The sequence below is a fragment of the Dothidotthia symphoricarpi genome (genome assembly GCF_010015815.1).
Source record: "Dothidotthia symphoricarpi CBS 119687 unplaced genomic scaffold P153scaffold_2, whole genome shotgun sequence".
Lineage (NCBI taxonomy): Eukaryota > Fungi > Ascomycota > Dothideomycetes > Pleosporales > Dothidotthiaceae > Dothidotthia > Dothidotthia symphoricarpi.
The window spans coordinates 865,833-881,718 of record NW_022985009.1 but is presented as its reverse complement, the minus strand read 5'-3'; the positions used below and the strand labels follow the sequence as shown (position 1 = coordinate 881,718).

Genomic DNA, 15,886 nt, shown 5'->3' with positions numbered 1-15,886 from the left:
GCCCAGCCAAGATTTCACGGCGGAAACAAGGGCCGACGCCTCCCAGTCCCGAAATAGAAGCAGCACGCACACGATGCTGCAGGGACGAGCATGACATGTCCAGGGTCTTTTGCTCTTTTTCTTCAAATGTCCAGGTTGCTTCATGACGGCACGTATTGTGTGAGCAATCGCTATTCCGCTCGCCTCGATCCGCATCGCTATTGATACAGTCTGCTACGGTGTTCATTCCGTCGCTCCCGTGGCTCCGTTTCGATCGTCATGCCGTGTTCAACCTAGCGACTCCGCCCCTGCAACCCCGTATTCATCCAACTTCCACCAGCAGCCTCTTGCGCACATTTGGCTCTCTCCGCATTTTATTTGCCCTCGTCACTCTTTACACTGCATTGCTGCTCCGCTTCTCCCCGCCACCCGCGATTCAGTCCTTCGACGCTCGACTCTGCGCCTGTGGCCACCAACGCCTCCAACACCGCGCGGCCCTTCGCAACACATCTCGTACTTGACCATCGACTGTCGACCACCCCCACATAGCCACTCTCGCTCACAACAATCGCCATGCGTCCCTCGGCCGGCCTCGTCGGCTTGGTCGTCCTCCTCGCGCCTGCCATTCTCGCGCAAGACACCGCGCTGCCCAACCTGTCCACGCTTTCGCAGCCAAACGGACAGGGAGCAACGGATACTGCAACATCAGGCACATCACAGACAGCCGCAACTACACAAGCAACCACAGGGACGGCCACGGCGACCGCCACCAACAACAGCGATTTTCCTACCGTCACTACCGACAACGGCGTCCATCTTTCAGGTCTACCGACGCTCGCCGGTGTTGGCGTCCCCGTCCAGAAAGTCCCAAACACGGCCAATGCGCCGTATATGCAGAAGTCTGATCTGCCCGATGGCACAGTCTTCATCTGCGTCGGTGCTATCCTCGGCTTCATGGGTCTGAGTGTGCTCCTATGGCGCGGGCTAGTAGCATGGTCTCTACATCGCTCCGTCAAGCGCGCAGCCATGGCACAGAGCGCCGCAGACATCAAAGCCATGTCCGCCGTACCCGGCAAGCGTGGCATGTACAACGTCGTCGGCGCAAACTCAACAATGTCGCTCGACCACCTCTCCGCCGCCGCCCCGCCCGGCACATCCAGGCCCACACGCCCCCCAGGCGCCGTCCGCTCAACCTCCTCACTCTTCTTCTCCCCCACCGCCGGCGGCGCATCAGGTCTACAAAACCCAGGGAACCGCTCCTCCAACTACCTCCCCGCAGGCTACTACTCCACCGGCACCGCAGCACCCACATCCTCCGTCCACGTCGGCGGCCACCCCTCGACAAACTCCCTCGCCATCCCAGGCTCCCACGCAGGAACCTCCCCCACTATATCCCCCTCGCTGCCCCCATCCCGCGGCTACGACCGCCCCCTCCACTCCCGCGACGGCCTCTCCACATATAACCGCAACAGCGTCGCCACCCTCGGCAACTCGCGCAGCCCCCTCTACGCAGCCGATAACGTCAGCCAGCTCTCGCTCAATGTACCCGGGGGTTCGACGACGGGCGGTCGCGCTCCTAGCGCTTATTTGGAGGACCTTTTTGAAAATCATAATGGCGGGAATAATGCGAGAGATAGGTTTTAGATGGATCTTGAGCTGCAGGCTGTGCTGCTGAGAGAGGGGGAGGTGTGTGAGGAGGAGGAGGAGGGGTTTTGGCGGTTGTGATGCTTCGTTTTCGGAGGGGGTTGTAAGTGGTGCGGGTGTGGAGTGAGGTCGTGTCGATGTTGATGTTGATGTGTGGTCTTAGAGAAGAAGAACAAGACTGAACTTTTCACGTCGTGGGATTTCTTTTCCTTGCGCAACGGCGGCTTGTATGTTGTACGTGTATGAGGTATCTCCGTTTCTTTGCCTTGCTCCGTCGTCGCTTGTGAGGGGAGACTTTTTTGAACGCAGAGCTGGGCGTAATGATTGTTTTACTTTGGCGTTTGGGAGATTGTTGTTCAGAGTTGGGTCGGGTTGGGTTTGTTGATTCCCCTTGTATATTTTTTACATTCTTTCTTGTTCTTATTTTGATGGTTGGTGGGTGAGAGAAAGAGAGGGGGTAATATAGCAGTGTAGTGTGGATTGGAGTGAAGTGGATAGAATGCATGTCTGGGTATTTTCAAGATAGAAATTGCATGGACTGAATATTCTGAGGGTTGTCTTTATTCTTAGTTGAGGGGAATGGAGTGGTGTGAAATGGTAGGGAACGGATATGAAATGCGATTAAATGAGATGGAGTGAAATGAAAACATGTCTTTATTTATTTAATGAACAAGGTACATTGTCGTATTAAAAGTACGATCCGTCCGATATGATCTGGTAAAATTTGTGGGACATATCATAATATCTTATATGTCAAAAGTGAATAAATCATGTAGAATGGCAAGTGGTATCATTATCTATTTTGCATCTTCTCTCATCTCATCCCATCTTATATCATGCACCCTCTTCATCACTACTGGACTCGACGTCCTTTTCAATCTCAACCTCCTCCTCCTCCTCCTTGTCCGGCGTACCAGTCATGGCAAAAGACTTCAAGCAGGTGATCCTGGTGCCCGTCGAATACGTGCCCAGCAAGTGCCCAACCTGCTTCGCAGTAAGCCCCTTTTCTTGTTCCGCCCCATCCCCGCCCTTGAGTTCTTCGATGTCGAGAGACCATAGTCGCACTGTCCCATCACTGCTTCCGGTGACGATGAGGAAGAGCGAAGTGTCTGCCGCGGAGAAGGGAAGGACCTCGAAATCCTTAACACGGCCTGATATCCCCGCTGCTGGGCCACCGACCTGGGCGATCAATTTGCTGGGGGGGATGTCGTCTTCTTTGGCGTCTTCTGCGTTCTCGCTGGTGGTAGTGGTAGTTGTGTCGTACAGGAGTACACGGCCGTCTTCGGTGGAAACCAGCAGTGTGTTCGGATGCGACTTGGACGGAAGGTAGTGCATTTGGTGGATTTTCGTCTTCGGCGTCGGCAGGATCTTGGCCTTTGGTTTGGAGTCGATACCAAAGAGGACTACGCCGCGCTCGAACGCTACCGCGAATTCTTCGCCCTCGTTGTCCCAGATCACACCTCTGCCTTCTCCTGACCCGAATCGTCCTTCTCCTACCGCTGAGAGAATTTCTCGACCAAAGTTGAGCACGCCGGCTTTCTTTCCTGTCACGAGATTCCATAGTCGCATGCACTTCTCGCCTTTCCCGACACTGACCATCAGTTTCATGCTGGGATGAACGGCGAAGTCGTTGATTCCAGAGGGCACCTCGCCAGGTCCAGCTGTATCTCCACTGGGTCGTCCTTGCGGTTTTGGTATCGGCGCTTTGATGGTTGATAGTGCGGTCCAGTCCCGGGTTCGTGTAATCGCTATGGTGCTGTCTTCTGCAGCGCTTAAAAGCTTGCTTCGTGTTGGGAAGTAGAGGGCCGTAATGTTGGAAGAGTGGTGCAACAGTGATCCCAACTCTTTGTTCTTGGGGTTCTCCGTAATGGAATTGCCACCTAGGGAGGGTAGCTTGAGCCTGTTCTTTGAGATGGTCGGAGGAGCAGTGGAGAGAGAGTACAGATTTATGCGCTCGTCCGTAGCACCGGTAGCAAGAGTGATTTTTGATGTTTCCTCTGACAGTGGCGAGAGGGCCAGACATCGAACGGCGGACGCATGGGCGTTGAACAAAAACGTATCTGTGAAGTCGATCTTTGGCTTGTCGGCTTCTGATGCTGTTGCATCCTCATGTCCAGTAACGAGGCTCCGTGGAATTGTTGCTGCGAAGCCGTGGAGAACCCTCTCGTATGAACCAGTGATGATTTGGAAAGTCGATGTCTCAGCACCAGCCTCTGCGTCTTTGGTTGTCGAAACTGCCTGTGCTGTGCTCTTGTCATCTCCATTGACAGCATCTGTCTTAGTTTTGACATATGCCACTTCTACCCGTGCAGCCTGCTTTGGCGTCGATGCAGCATCCTCCTTCCTGCTCTTCAAGGCCCCAGCCTTATCGGCGTTGTCTCTCTTTCTCTTCGCCATGACTGATTGCAAAAAACGCGTGTTGTAGCAGTCGAGATGTCGAACGCGAAATTTTGAGGATCAGCAGAATAATTGGGCGCTAGCTGGATGCGGCCAAGTGGAAGCTTGTCGCGGCAGGCAGTGACGAGGGGCGCGGCGGACTCCCAACGACAAACGACTCCTGCAAAGTCCCCCATCAGTTCAGTGTATCGTCAACCAAGTTTTCATCACCGCACGCGCTCCACCACCCTCATAATCCATCACGTTGGCGACACTCGTGGAAAACGGATGTCGGCCACCGATCGTCGGTCTTCATATGTCCCTCGACGGTCTTCGTGATGCATCAATTAGGGAGAAAAAGAATGAGATCGCGTAAGTGACTTGCTCTGATATTGTCGCACTGCAGTTCATATGTATCTGTGCATCGATGCGACACGGGAAAATCGCTCGCTTTGCTTTATTTGCGTGTGGTGGTGCTGATATGGCGTTGTATAGGAACTGCGTACAGCGGCACCAGAGCTACCTCCGCCAGCTTCAGAACTACACGACCCTTGTAGCTGCGGGTCGCGTACCCCAGGCGGCCAGCGTCGAGTTCAGCGAGGACAAGTTCCGCTTTCTCGACGCCAACGACCTTGACAAGTAAGAGAACTATACCTCCTCGCGTTGTATTTATTGCGCATATATCATGCGACTTTATATCCTCGTCGTCGCGTTGTTTCACTAACATAGCTGCGTTCTTAGAGGTCGACACTTTCACGATGCAACACTGCCCTTTCCATCCTGTCCACCACTTGTCCAGCAACCATCGCTACCAGCCACCTTGCCGTTCCAGAACCCAGTTAGACCCTCGCTGTCCAACTACCCATCATCCTCGCCGTCTCCCGTCCGTGGTCCCAGCCTCGAGGATCAACTGCGGGCTGCGTCTGCCTCGCCCTCTGTCGCGAACCAATCACCGCCGTCGGCAGAAGTGTCGGCGCAAAGCGATGCGGATCACGTCGCTAGGCCACCTCCAGTCGCTCCCCGGATAGAACGGCCGTCCGCATCTACCATGGAAGAAAAGGTAGCAAGTAAGACCTCAAACGAGGCGCCGCGCTCGCTACGCAGTCAACCATCCAAAGCATTGTCTGTTCAAAGTGCCGTACCTGAAGAGGAGTTCATGACGGACGAGCCTTTGCTCAACTCCAAGGCTGTCAGTCCTCGGACCACCGAAGACAGCCAGGATGAACCTTTGTCAGCATCTACCACACAAGACCCGCCCAAAGCGCCACAAGTCGTTCATCTGCCTCCGAAAGAGGTCCAGGAAGCGAGGCTACTCGAGACGGAGCAGAAGTTGGAGAAGGTTGCGGAGAAAGAGCGGAGAGAAGACTTGCGCCTTGGCCCACCGAATACAAATGGAGCCATTGATACAGTTTCCTCGCCATCATCGACCGTCGGTGCATACTCACACGCGACGCCCCATGCGCCCCACCATTCTCCTGACACTAGTCCTGACACGGAGTCTTTTCATGAACGCGACCATGCATCAGCACTAAGCGACGATCTTATGGATCCTGCGGCGCAGCAGATTAAGGAGGACCACGAGAACGCGTTGCAGAAGCAAATGACGGAAGCAAGGGAACGTGCACGCGAGGAAGGGTCTGCGACACCAGATGCTGAAAGCCAAATCGAACATGAGGAAGCAATACGGCTTGCTCGCGATGGCAAGCGTTGTTTGGGTGATTCGCACTTCGGCTCAGCTGCAATGACACAGGACGCTGAGGAAGTGGCGCGCGAGATAGTACCAAAGCATGAGCAGCTTGTTGAGGCTAAAGCTGCACGCGACCCTGCAGCGGACTCGCTCCCTACACCCGCCACAACCGCTCCCGAACTGTCCGCGCTGGAATTTGAAATGGCTGGAAATACCCTTAGCCGATCGAGCGACGATGAATCTGGGGCTCTGGAGCACCCAACCCCACCTGCCGACGTTGATATCGAAATGGATGACGCGCCACCTTCAAAGGAACAACAAACGACCCCGAGACAGCTCCAGCCGTCACATACCGAGCACACGTCAACACGAGGTTCTGGGGCAAAGCGACGAAAGTCTGGTTCCGAAGTGATTGGAGAAAGGACAACGCCAAGGCGTGTGTTAACGCCCCGCTCAAGCAACGTTTCAGCATCAGTTAGCCCAGTGCTATATAAATCTGATGACCGCAGGCTAAAGGAGATTTCGACTGTCGTTTTTGCCAAGAAGAACTCCAGTCGAGCTTCAAAAGCGCTCCAACTTCATCATGAGGACTATGCGTCGCTGCAAGGGGCTTCGGAAGATTCTAGCCGGGATTACCTCGAGGGTCTTTTCAAGTATCAAGCCCACCATCCGCCAAGGTCTGCGCCCTTGCAGGAATTAGTAGCGTCTGCACGGAAGACCGTGTCAACTGCTGGTACGCTCGCCATGATTCGCGAGCACCAAGATTATAAGATCCTCAAGAGGGTCTACCAATTGCAGAATGCAAACCGATGGTCTCTTCGCCAGCTTCAAAAGGCGGTGGAACCCGAACGTCCGTTCTCACACCAAGATCAGCTACTTTTGGAGATGAAATGGATGCAGACGGACTTCCGAGAAGAGAGAAAATGGAAGAGGGCTCTTGCTGCCACACTTGCTGAGTGGTGCGCAGACTATGTCAACAGCAGCCCTGAGGAGCAAACACTGCTGAGAGTCAGCGCGCGCATTCCCCAGTCGAGGAGTCTCGCGAGTAACGATGACCAAGATATGAGGGATGCTCCTACTCCAGATCTTGTGCACTCTGGCGCAAACGAAACGGAGACTGAGTCCTTTGCTGACGAAGACGAGCTTCACACTCCCTTCCTCGCTCATGCTCCTGTTGGTCTATTCTCTCTAGGGTTCGATGACTTTGTCATGAAAATCGATCGTACGCCTGCTAGTGATACGATGTTTGGAGAAATTCCGTTCTACACGCCCACGCTCGAGAGCTCGAGCGACAATCCATTCTCGATTCGCGAACCGCCTCTACTTCCTGTATCCAAGTTTGTCACCGGAAAACTTGTCTCGCAAGTAAGAGGTCCTCCCAGGAAGCGGAGCAGGTACGAGTACGATTCCGAGGATGAGCCCTCTACGCCACCAAGTCGTTCTGGAACGTCAGCCGAGCACTCGATGCCCTCAACTCCCGGCCGAAGGTTGTTTTGTCGGAATGATCTGCTTCCTGAGATGACAGATGTGGCGTTGTTCAACACTGAGAACAAGCATGTTCGCGATCGTCTTCAAGCTGCTCATCACTTTAGACCGCCGACCGAGTTCAATATGCCCTCAGTTGCATTCTTCGAGCACAGGACACCATCCCAATGGTTGTGGGAAGAAGACCAAAAACTTCGGGCTTTGGTGAAGGAATACACATTCAACTGGTCTCTTGTCTCGCAGCAACTCTCATTGCCATCCTTGTTCGTATCTGGTTCTGGTCGACGGACACCATGGGAATGTTTTGAACGCTGGGTCCAGCTGGAAGGCTTGCCTGCGGAGATGTCAAAAACTCAGTACTTCCGAACTTACCAGGGTCGGCTGGAGCAGGCAAATAAGACTGTGTTTGCTCAATATCAGGCTCAACAGCAGCAGCAAGTGCAGCAAGGTCAGACCCCAGGACAGCCACGAAGGAGACCTACCACAACGCCAATACGAGTAGAAAGGAGGAGAGATAATCGCCATCTAGCTATCATAGATGGAATGCGTAAGCTCGCAAGAAAGCGTGAATCTGCTGCACACAAGCAGGCAGAATCCCAGAAAGCCGCCGCGCTCCGTAAAGCGCATGAGCCTGCGCCGCCGAAGAGCAATGTTCACACTCCGCAAGAGTTCAGCCGCCTCAAGTGGGAACGCGAAGAGAAGCTGAGACAAAGACAGCAACAGGAGATGAGCATGAGGGTAAGATCTTATATTGATGTGTTTGTGTATAGTACTGACGTTAAACAGCAGCAAATGGTGGCGCAACGCCAAGCTCAAATGCAAGCGCAAGCAGGCATGGGCAATGGCGTCAACCAGATGCAGCGCAATGGAACACCTGGAGGTAATCCTAACGTTCCTATGGCCAATCCGCCTACTCAGCAGGCTCAAAGTGCAGCCGCAATGGCAGCACGAACACAACAGGGTCAGCAGGGAATGCCGGCCAATTTTGCTAATGGAAATATACCGGGCATGTCTATGGGCACACCCGGTGTCCCCCAGGCACAAATGCAAGGCAATATGCAAAACGCCCAACGTATGGCTCCTCCAGATCAGATGCGCATGGCTATGCAACGGGGTCAGTTTCAAAACAGCAACTCGCAGCAACAGCAGCAACAGCAGTTCCAATTGCAGCAGCAACAACAACAACTCAACATGGCCGGTAACCTTACGCAGGGCATGGGCACGAACAACATTCCCAATGCAAACATGATGGCATCCATGTCCAATCAGAATCTGAACGGAAACATGAACGCTTCCATGAACGGAATGTCCAACAATGCCGGATCACCACGGATGAACCAGGTCAATCCCGTAATGCAAAGCCCTGCCCGACCTTTATCCAGCGGCCACATGCCCCAGCTTTTGCAAATACAAAACAATGTAAAGGTACAGCATCCGGACTGGAGCCCAGACCAAGTCCAAAAAGTGGCATCCGAACAACTCTCCCGGTTCCTGGCTAAACAACGCGTACAGGCAATGAACGCTGCAGCTGGTTCTCCTGGCATGTCCCCGTCCCCTCAGGTTGGAAACAACCACTACCTCCAACAACAACAGCAGCAGCAGCAACAACAGCAACAACAGCAACAACAGCAACAAAATGGCGCCATGGCCGCCAGTCCTCCCGCAAACGCAGTCCAGGACTACCGGCAACAACTTGTCCAACAGCAACGCTTGATGAGCCAGGCTCCAGGACAGGTTGGCAGCCCTGCGGTCAACGCTCGCCCACTGAGCCGCAGTGCAACGCCGCAGAACCCGCAGATACAGCAAAGCCCTGGCATGCAGCAGGCTCGGACGTAAAAGCTCATTCATCAACGGGCTCATGCGTAGCCTTGGAGAGGACATTCGTCATCTTATCTTCAAAATCGTTTTTGCATTGTACATACTTTTTTATTTAATGTTTCACCCCTTCGCCCTTGATTATGAGCGTGGATGCGGTGCGTTGGGGGTTCATGGTTTACCGTCTAAAAACTCGGAGAAAGAAAGCATGGTGTTGTTGGTGTTTTACGGCGTCGTAGCTATGATTGGTTTGAGGGTGTGGTGGTTTGGGTTGGGTTGGGTTTGAATGGATGGTGTGGCTATTGCGTGTTGCCATCTCGTGAGCGGGACACGCGGGAGAAACTCTATAGACCTGTTTTCTGAATATCATGCATGTCTTGGCAAGAGGTCGAGAGATACGGATACTATTTTTACCAGATCACTCTTTGCTTGATGTTGTCTGTCTTACTCCTGAGATGCTGTTGGTGTGAAACTTGGCAGGAAGTGTCGCATTGTTGTCAAGAAAGGGTCATAACGTTATACCAGCAGTGTTGCGTGTATGGTAGATGGAAATTTTACGTGATTTGAATTTTTGATGCCTCATTGGTACTGATGAACAGCTACCGTAGAGGTCTTTATGTGTTTGTACAGATTGCTATCGCACATCCGCTTTTCTTTTTGTAAACGCCGGAATTGCATACAACCATAACGCTATTATTCAGTACAAGTGTCTTTGTCGACGATGCATTTACTCGCTCGATCGATTGCCGCGAAGTGCTTATTTGCCCTTGGGATTGTTGTATTGCATCTCGTTGAACTTGGCGGGCCAGACAGCCTAATGTTGTTAGCGACTCACTCTTACCACAATTTCATGTGTCACTCCACTTACTTCACTCTGCTGACTCGAGTGGTTGTCCTTGAAGTGGTCCGAATCCGGGCCCTTGTTGGCGTGTTGTTGCCTGCCCTCGTTGTTTGTCGTGCTTCCTGCAGACATGTTAGTTGTAGTCCTCGACCTAGCGATACCTTGTGCTTCTTACCGCGTTCTGTAGCCATGGCTGGTGTGTGTGTGGGATTGCCGCCGCCAGCGGAGAAGCGGTCCTCGATGTTCTGCACGCCTTGCGTCTTGTACGGGTTCGGGAACCAGAATTGGCGCATGTACAGGTAGTAGCCGAAACCTGCGGCGCCACCAGCCATGAAGATTTTGGGGACGGAGAGAGGAGACATGATTGTGTGTAGGTGGTCGAGATGGTGTAGTGGTGGTTGGAGTGGGGAGCTATTGGCGATGAAGAGGTGGTGTTTGTGTGGTTGCTTGGTGTGTAAACAGGAAGTGGAGGTCTGGGGAAGGCAATTGTTGGTTGAGCAGCTGACTGCACTTTATGTTTTTGTCCAATGGCTCACTACTAAAGAGCGTCACTTTGTCGTATAATGATCGCGTCATGGTATTGCTAGCTCCAGAGCTCAGATGGCACTACGCCAGACATGGTTAGCAGGCGGCTCGATCTGCTGACGTAAGTAGTGTCGTGTAATCGCGGGACTTGCAGGCATGTGAGCCAGATCTCCTGGAAAAGTAATTGGACACGCTACCTCTTGAAACTGTACCCCTTGTGCCCGACAAGACAAGTTCGAGAAGGGACGAGTGCGCAGATCCAAGAATTGTCGTCTTGCACAGCTTCATGTTTTATCCAGAAACGGAAAGCTGCCAAGTTGCGACAGCTACGGAGATCCACGCACATATTAAACATGGACGGTGATCCAGCCGTGGAGCCAGAGCTCGATGGCTTCAGTCGCGTATTGCCATTACCCTACCGTGTTGCGCTCATTATTGTCCTGGGTACGAGCTCTACCAGCCATGTCCAGCATCCTCCTCCCACCCACCGGCTGACACGACACACGCAGGCATCTGGGCTTGGGGCCTCAACCTCCACTACCTCTCCCTGATCAAGATAGATGTCCCAAGTCTGATCCGCTACCCCGGCCGTACTTCACCGCACCATCCCTCTCACCACCTGTCCTGCTACCGTATCGCGACGTTCCTATCCATCCCGCTTGCGCTCTCGCTCCTTCTATTCTGGGTCCTCACAAACGGCAGCCCAAAAGACATCGCAGCATGGGAGATTCTACCAAACTTGTACCTCTTAGTACTAGTAATCGGCTTCATAGCCCCCCTACCCTTCGTCTCGCGCAATGGCCGCTCCCGCACGCTCACGACACTGAAGCGCATATCCATTGGCGGAATCGCAGAGGCGCAAGACGGCAAATTCGGTGACATACTGCTCGCAGATGCGCTGACGAGCTATGCAAAAGTCCTCGGTGACCTCTTTGTTTCACTATGCATGTTCTTCTCGTCATCACATAGTTCGACAGGGCCTCCGAACCGTAGCTGCGGCGGAGCATTCTGGGTCCCGTTCATCATATCCATACCTTCATTGATTCGGCTTCGACAGTGCCTGACAGAGTACTTCCGTGTGCAACGTGCAAACAAGCGATCAGGGCAGATCAGTCCTGCGACGGGATGGGGCGGCGTGCATCTCGCCAACGCGTTGAAGTACTCCACGGCCTTCCCCGTCATCATCCTCAGCGCCCTGCAGCGCTCACCCGACTCCACCAAACTCGGCCTCTCAGAAGCAGCACTCTTCCGTCTATGGATGGCCGCTGTCTTCGTAAATTCGGGCTACTCCTTCTGGTGGGACGTATCCCGGGATTGGGACCTCACACTCTTTTTCAGCCGGGAAAGAAACAGCCCGGAGTACCCCTGGGGCTTGCGACGCCATCGCTGGTTTCACGCCAAGGAGTTCTACTATTCCGCGGTTGTCGTGGATGCGCTGTTGCGGTGTACATGGAGCTTGAAGCTCAGTCCACATCTTGACCATTTCAATGATCTGGAGGGCGGCATATTCACCATGGAGGTGCTTGAAGTGCTGCGTAGATGGGTATGGATCTTTTTTCGCGTCGAGTGCGAGTGGGGTGAGTGTTCTTCCTTGTGGAGTTTGAGACAAGATATTGACAACATGCAGTACGAAATCACCGTGGACCGGCAGTTGACGATGTGCTGCTCACTGATATGTCGAATAAATACGACGACAGTGACTGAACCACACAATAGAATAATCAATCAACATTGTTTACGAGCATCAATATCTACAATTACTGAGCATGTATGACTTTAAAATAACTTGTTTAGTGTGTAGAATCCCCGGCCCACCATAGCAATAGCCGTCCTCGAAAGCACTTCTGGGCAGAAGCAAGACAGAACAACTTCCTCAAATCATGTAGTCGCCGCCCTGGTCCGTCAAAACGACACACGTGTGGGTCGGATTTATGCGGTAAGGCGGTAGACCTACATCGAATCACTATCCTACCTTATCTTTATCCCTGGTATTAACACGCCAATCACCATACTTCACTCCATGCAACCATAAGCCAACCCGCCAAGCTTTCGAGGAAAGGCTCTCGACTGCCTGCTTGTCTGTCTGTCGTATCCAACCCCAATCAAGAGACGGAAAATTCACAATCGCGGTTTAGCTGCATCAGTGTGGAATTGACTCGGACATGTGTTTTCCATGAAAAGAATGGACACTGCAGACTTTCTTCGTCTTCCTGAATGGCGGTACCGGCGATGTGGAAGGTAATATTCCAGCTTGCAAGCTGATATGCTAGGCGTTAAAGAATTGAGCGAATAAGGTTTTTTTGCCTGCACATATAATTAAAATATGCAAGTAGTAAGATGAATTAAAGCAGCCACACTCCACCTCATCCTATCACTGAGGCACATATCCAAATCCTCCTCACAACATCACCAGACACCAAAAGCATAACACCATCCCCAAGCCTAACACTTCCAATCCTCGTCGTCATTTCTTCCATTCCCACCACACCACTCACATGGAAAAAAATTGCCGCTTCAAGCAGGATCTCGCCATCCCCATCGATCACTGCAATGCATCATGCCTGATCCATGGACCGCTCGTTCTAAACGAGATGCCTATACGGCTCCCCCTTCCCCCTGACCAATCACGGCCCGCCACAAGTATGTGGTGCAGCAGAGTGGGGATTACGTCGTGAGGGAAGAGCCTCTCATGGGCGGATGGTGTTGCGGGAGGGAGGGCGGGTGTATGCGTGGCGATCTGCATGGAGTAGTGGGTGGGTGGTGTGTGGGGAAAGTGATTGGTTGGGACGTGGGTGTTGAATTGGGAAAAAGGAATATTCCGGCGGGTAGAGGGGTGCGGGTTCTGTAGGGTTTACTTGTGTTTGTCTTTCGGTTCTGGGGGTTGTTTGTTTCGTAGGACGTCCTTACGTTGGGTTACTTCATGTCTGATGTTTTCGAAGAAGAAGGCCATATTCCCCGTGAATCCTGGGACTACTACGAAGTTACCCGTGAGAAAAACATACCATGTCGTACTTACCAAGAATTCCAACCTGACAAGTCCATCCACACAACACCAACAAGACAATCAGTCAATGCCAGCCAAGCCAAGCCCTGCATCCACCAAAAGCCCCACAAAGCCCCCTTGCAACAATCCACGCTCTCCCCAGCAGGCAAACATGCCTAATCGGGAAATCAGCTCCTGATAGCTCTCTCACAAGCACATGAATGCACACCCACCCTCCCAACCGTGGCGGATGCGCGGCCGCATAACAGGTCTCATCAAAACGACACCCACAAGCGAATAAAACAATCGAGGTTGGCTGTTGATGCACACGTGATCGTACATGGCCGTGCAGCCCTGCGCTAAAGCGTTGTTCGCAGTCGTTCCAGCAATCGATGGTTTTGGAGGGGGTGGAAGAATTTCCGCTTACGGAAAGTTGCGGAACTTGAGGATTTGCTTGCTCGCTTGCTTGGACTGCGGATGTGATGGAGGGGGTTGGTGGGTGCGGGGATGCGTGAAGATGATAGTTTGAGATTGGGCTGGCGTGGGTTTATCTCTGTGTATCTAAGAGGGAAGAGGTCGGTTTGGTGGGAGCTGCGTTGCATGTCGATTGCTGTTGATTGATACCTACTGACTCGGTGTTAGCGTTCACTGTCTTGGCTGCCGAGGCATGGTACTTATGGGTACAAGCAAAACTTCTTGTGCCAAAGACGCTTGGAACACCAGACAGGCACCATCAATCCCCAGCAGGAACGACTTTACCACGGCAATCTCATCGACACGTCATCATATCAGCACCAAACCGAAACAACCCACCTAAAACACCCAACCATGGCCACCCACCGCAAAAACCTCCACAATACCTACACCTTTCCAACTTCGCCTTACCTAAAACCCATCCTGATTAGCGCCCTCGTCATGGCCCTCTCTTCGCGGCATGAAGTCATCTCCCCCGGCTCGCCCTTGTACGACCACGTCCTCTCGCGGTCCGCCGACGCGCTGAAAGCCGCAACCTGGCTCCAGAACGGAGTGTTTTACGTGTTGTTTGGCGCGCACGCAGTGGAGACGGCGATGTTTGCGAAGAGGTTGGGTGAGCATGGGGTAGATGTGTTTAGTGCGGCGTGGGTCAAGTGGATGGTAACCTGTTATGCCGGGGGGATGTTTTGTTATAAGCATTTTGACCGGGTGGCGGGGAGGATGTAGGGAGGGTGGGTTGTTCGGACGGTGCGATGTGTGAGAATAAAAATCAAGAATTGCAGCATGATAGAATATATGTCAAAATTAGAGAAGAAGAATCAAGATTCCACTACTGTCACAATCGCCATACAAACGCCAGATACCCATGCTACTACAAAACCTACAGATGTACACAGCCAGACTATAGACCTGGGGAGGTCTTTGACTCTTCTCGCTTCAACCACTCTACTGCTTCTTCTGCGCGTTGGGGCCCATCTCTTTGCTAAAGGCGAAGTACGACACCTCCAGACTGGTAAGAGCCTTGATGCCAACAAGCAGGATAGAGAAGAGCGGGATAATAGCCATGAAACCCATGAACAGCCCAGGCGTGAAGTATTGGTACTTCTCGAAGAGACCGCCCTCTGTCGAGTTGGCGCGCCTGGCCATCTGAGCGGTCGTGTCTCGCTTCAGCTCCATCTGCACGCGCTCGCCGAAAGAGTTGTCCGTGTCGTATGTGTACTGCTGCTGACGCTCCTCCTGCAGCAGTGTCTTGAACTGTGCTTCAGACTGTGGGCTGGTGACGTAGATGACGGTGTAATCTTGGGAGTTTGCCTCCTCGACGATCTTCTGCTCGAGCATCTCATCTAGGGATGTTAGCGGGGCTGTCACAGTCTTTGTCGTTCTTCATCGCGTACCGTTGGAGAGAAGGCGGTTTCGTCGGGATGCCTTGGATGCACCAGGCGTCGCCAGTTTCATCGTCGTAAGCCATTTCGAATCCACCTTTCCTGAGCTGCCAACGCTGGGACCGCACTTGGTCTCCAGATGCGATATGATTTCCGCTGTCGACAATTCACCAACAATCTCTGGCAGCGCAACAGTCGTCCTCACTTCGTCATGCTTGCCTCCCATGTATTGAGCCAACCGTGGCGTGGAGTGGCCATCAGCATAGTCGGCAGATGAGACACTCTCCTGTTCGACGACGATGTACGATCGCGTCGGGCAGTCCTTCAGGACGTCCAGAACATCGGCGAGAACTTTGTCCGATAGCGCGATCGCGGCGTCGGTGGAAGGAAGGAGCAGACTGCAGACGTTAGCTTCAGGACGTCAGGATAAGCTGCTGATGGCGTACTCGGCCGTGGAGAAGAGGAAGAAGGGCGACGTGTTGCGGAAGCCGAGCGCCGAGGGCAGAGACGCGAGAGCGAGGGCGCCGACCAGTATCTTAGCCATGGTGTTGTGATGGGTTGATGGTGCTGAGGTTCGTGATACAGCGACCAAGCTCGATGCGACGCCTGCCTGTCACGGAATTACCCGACGATACACCGGAGCCTATGACGCGCTGTCGCCGATGGTCCAAATTCCAAAGCACAATCAGTCACCA

At 53.1% G+C, this 15,886-nt stretch overlaps 7 protein-coding genes across 7 annotated transcripts; 4 read left to right on the top strand and 3 right to left on the bottom strand.

The window, feature by feature from the left end:
* Nucleotides 1–552: 552 nt before the first annotated feature.
* Nucleotides 553–1,623, top strand: P153DRAFT_280232 (uncharacterized protein; the record flags this gene model as incomplete). Its single annotated transcript, XM_033663062.1, has 2 exons — nt 553–822; nt 880–1,623. The coding sequence occupies 2 exons, from the start codon at nt 553–555 to the stop codon at nt 1,621–1,623; spliced, it is 1,014 nt and encodes a 337-aa protein (XP_033528357.1).
* Nucleotides 1,624–2,402: 779 nt separating this feature from the next.
* P153DRAFT_362997 (WD40 repeat-like protein) lies at nt 2,403–4,110 on the bottom strand. Its single transcript, XM_033667272.1, has one exon. It carries the CDS (start codon nt 4,018–4,020, stop codon nt 2,458–2,460), a length of 1,563 nt encoding a protein of 520 aa, XP_033528356.1. The 5' UTR covers nt 4,021–4,110; the 3' UTR covers nt 2,403–2,457.
* An 83-nt stretch (nt 4,111–4,193) lies between these two features.
* Nucleotides 4,194–9,387, top strand: P153DRAFT_330658 (uncharacterized protein). Its single transcript, XM_033665435.1, has 4 exons — nt 4,194–4,371; nt 4,495–4,638; nt 4,741–7,909; nt 7,958–9,387. The coding sequence occupies exons 1-4, from the start codon at nt 4,316–4,318 to the stop codon at nt 9,005–9,007; spliced, it is 4,419 nt and encodes a 1,472-aa protein (XP_033528355.1). The 5' UTR covers nt 4,194–4,315; the 3' UTR covers nt 9,008–9,387.
* Nucleotides 9,388–9,743: 356 nt separating this feature from the next.
* On the bottom strand, nt 9,744–10,189 carry P153DRAFT_280520 (uncharacterized protein; the record flags this gene model as incomplete). Its single annotated transcript, XM_033663079.1, has 3 exons — nt 9,744–9,800; nt 9,855–9,949; nt 10,003–10,189. 3 exons carry the CDS (start codon nt 10,187–10,189, stop codon nt 9,744–9,746), a joined length of 339 nt encoding a protein of 112 aa, XP_033528354.1.
* A 255-nt stretch (nt 10,190–10,444) lies between these two features.
* Nucleotides 10,445–12,452, top strand: P153DRAFT_409302 (EXS-domain-containing protein; the record flags this gene model as incomplete). Its single annotated transcript, XM_033672066.1, has 4 exons — nt 10,445–10,473; nt 10,507–10,796; nt 10,862–11,929; nt 11,980–12,452. 4 exons carry the CDS (start codon nt 10,445–10,447, stop codon nt 12,054–12,056), a joined length of 1,464 nt encoding a protein of 487 aa, XP_033528353.1. The 3' UTR covers nt 12,057–12,452.
* Nucleotides 12,453–13,945: 1,493 nt separating this feature from the next.
* On the top strand, nt 13,946–14,619 carry P153DRAFT_362993 (uncharacterized protein). The gene has a single exon (XM_033667271.1). It carries the CDS (start codon nt 14,164–14,166, stop codon nt 14,533–14,535), a length of 372 nt encoding a protein of 123 aa, XP_033528352.1. The 5' UTR covers nt 13,946–14,163; the 3' UTR covers nt 14,536–14,619.
* A 57-nt stretch (nt 14,620–14,676) lies between these two features.
* On the bottom strand, nt 14,677–15,862 carry P153DRAFT_362992 (BIG1-domain-containing protein). Its single transcript, XM_033667270.1, has 3 exons — nt 15,638–15,862; nt 15,204–15,589; nt 14,677–15,152 (listed from the first exon to the last, which is right to left on the bottom strand). Exons 1-3 carry the CDS (start codon nt 15,733–15,735, stop codon nt 14,755–14,757), a joined length of 882 nt encoding a protein of 293 aa, XP_033528351.1. The 5' UTR covers nt 15,736–15,862; the 3' UTR covers nt 14,677–14,754.
* Nucleotides 15,863–15,886: the final 24 nt, after the last annotated feature.

Excerpts from the sequence above, each read along its gene's own strand:
- P153DRAFT_362997 (XM_033667272.1), bottom strand. The coding sequence starts at position 4,020 with ATGGCGAAGAGAAAGAGAGACAACGCCGATAAGGCTGGGGCCTTGAAG.
- P153DRAFT_330658 (XM_033665435.1), top strand. The coding sequence starts at position 4,316 with ATGTCCCTCGACGGTCTTCGTGATGCATCAATTAGGGAGAAAAAGAAT. Across the intron at positions 4,639-4,740 it reads GACGCCAACGACCTTGACAA|AGGTCGACACTTTCACGATG; the intron begins GTAAGAGAACTA and ends CTGCGTTCTTAG. Across the intron at positions 7,910-7,957 it reads AACAGGAGATGAGCATGAGG|CAGCAAATGGTGGCGCAACG; the intron begins GTAAGATCTTAT and ends GACGTTAAACAG.
- P153DRAFT_362993 (XM_033667271.1), top strand. The coding sequence starts at position 14,164 with ATGGCCACCCACCGCAAAAACCTCCACAATACCTACACCTTTCCAACT.
- P153DRAFT_362992 (XM_033667270.1), bottom strand. The coding sequence starts at position 15,735 with ATGGCTAAGATACTGGTCGGCGCCCTCGCTCTCGCGTCTCTGCCCTCG. Across the intron at positions 15,590-15,637 it reads TTCCTCTTCTCCACGGCCGA|TCTGCTCCTTCCTTCCACCG; the intron begins GTACGCCATCAG and ends TAACGTCTGCAG. Across the intron at positions 15,153-15,203 it reads AAACCGCCTTCTCTCCAACG|ATGAGATGCTCGAGCAGAAG; the intron begins GTACGCGATGAA and ends TAACATCCCTAG.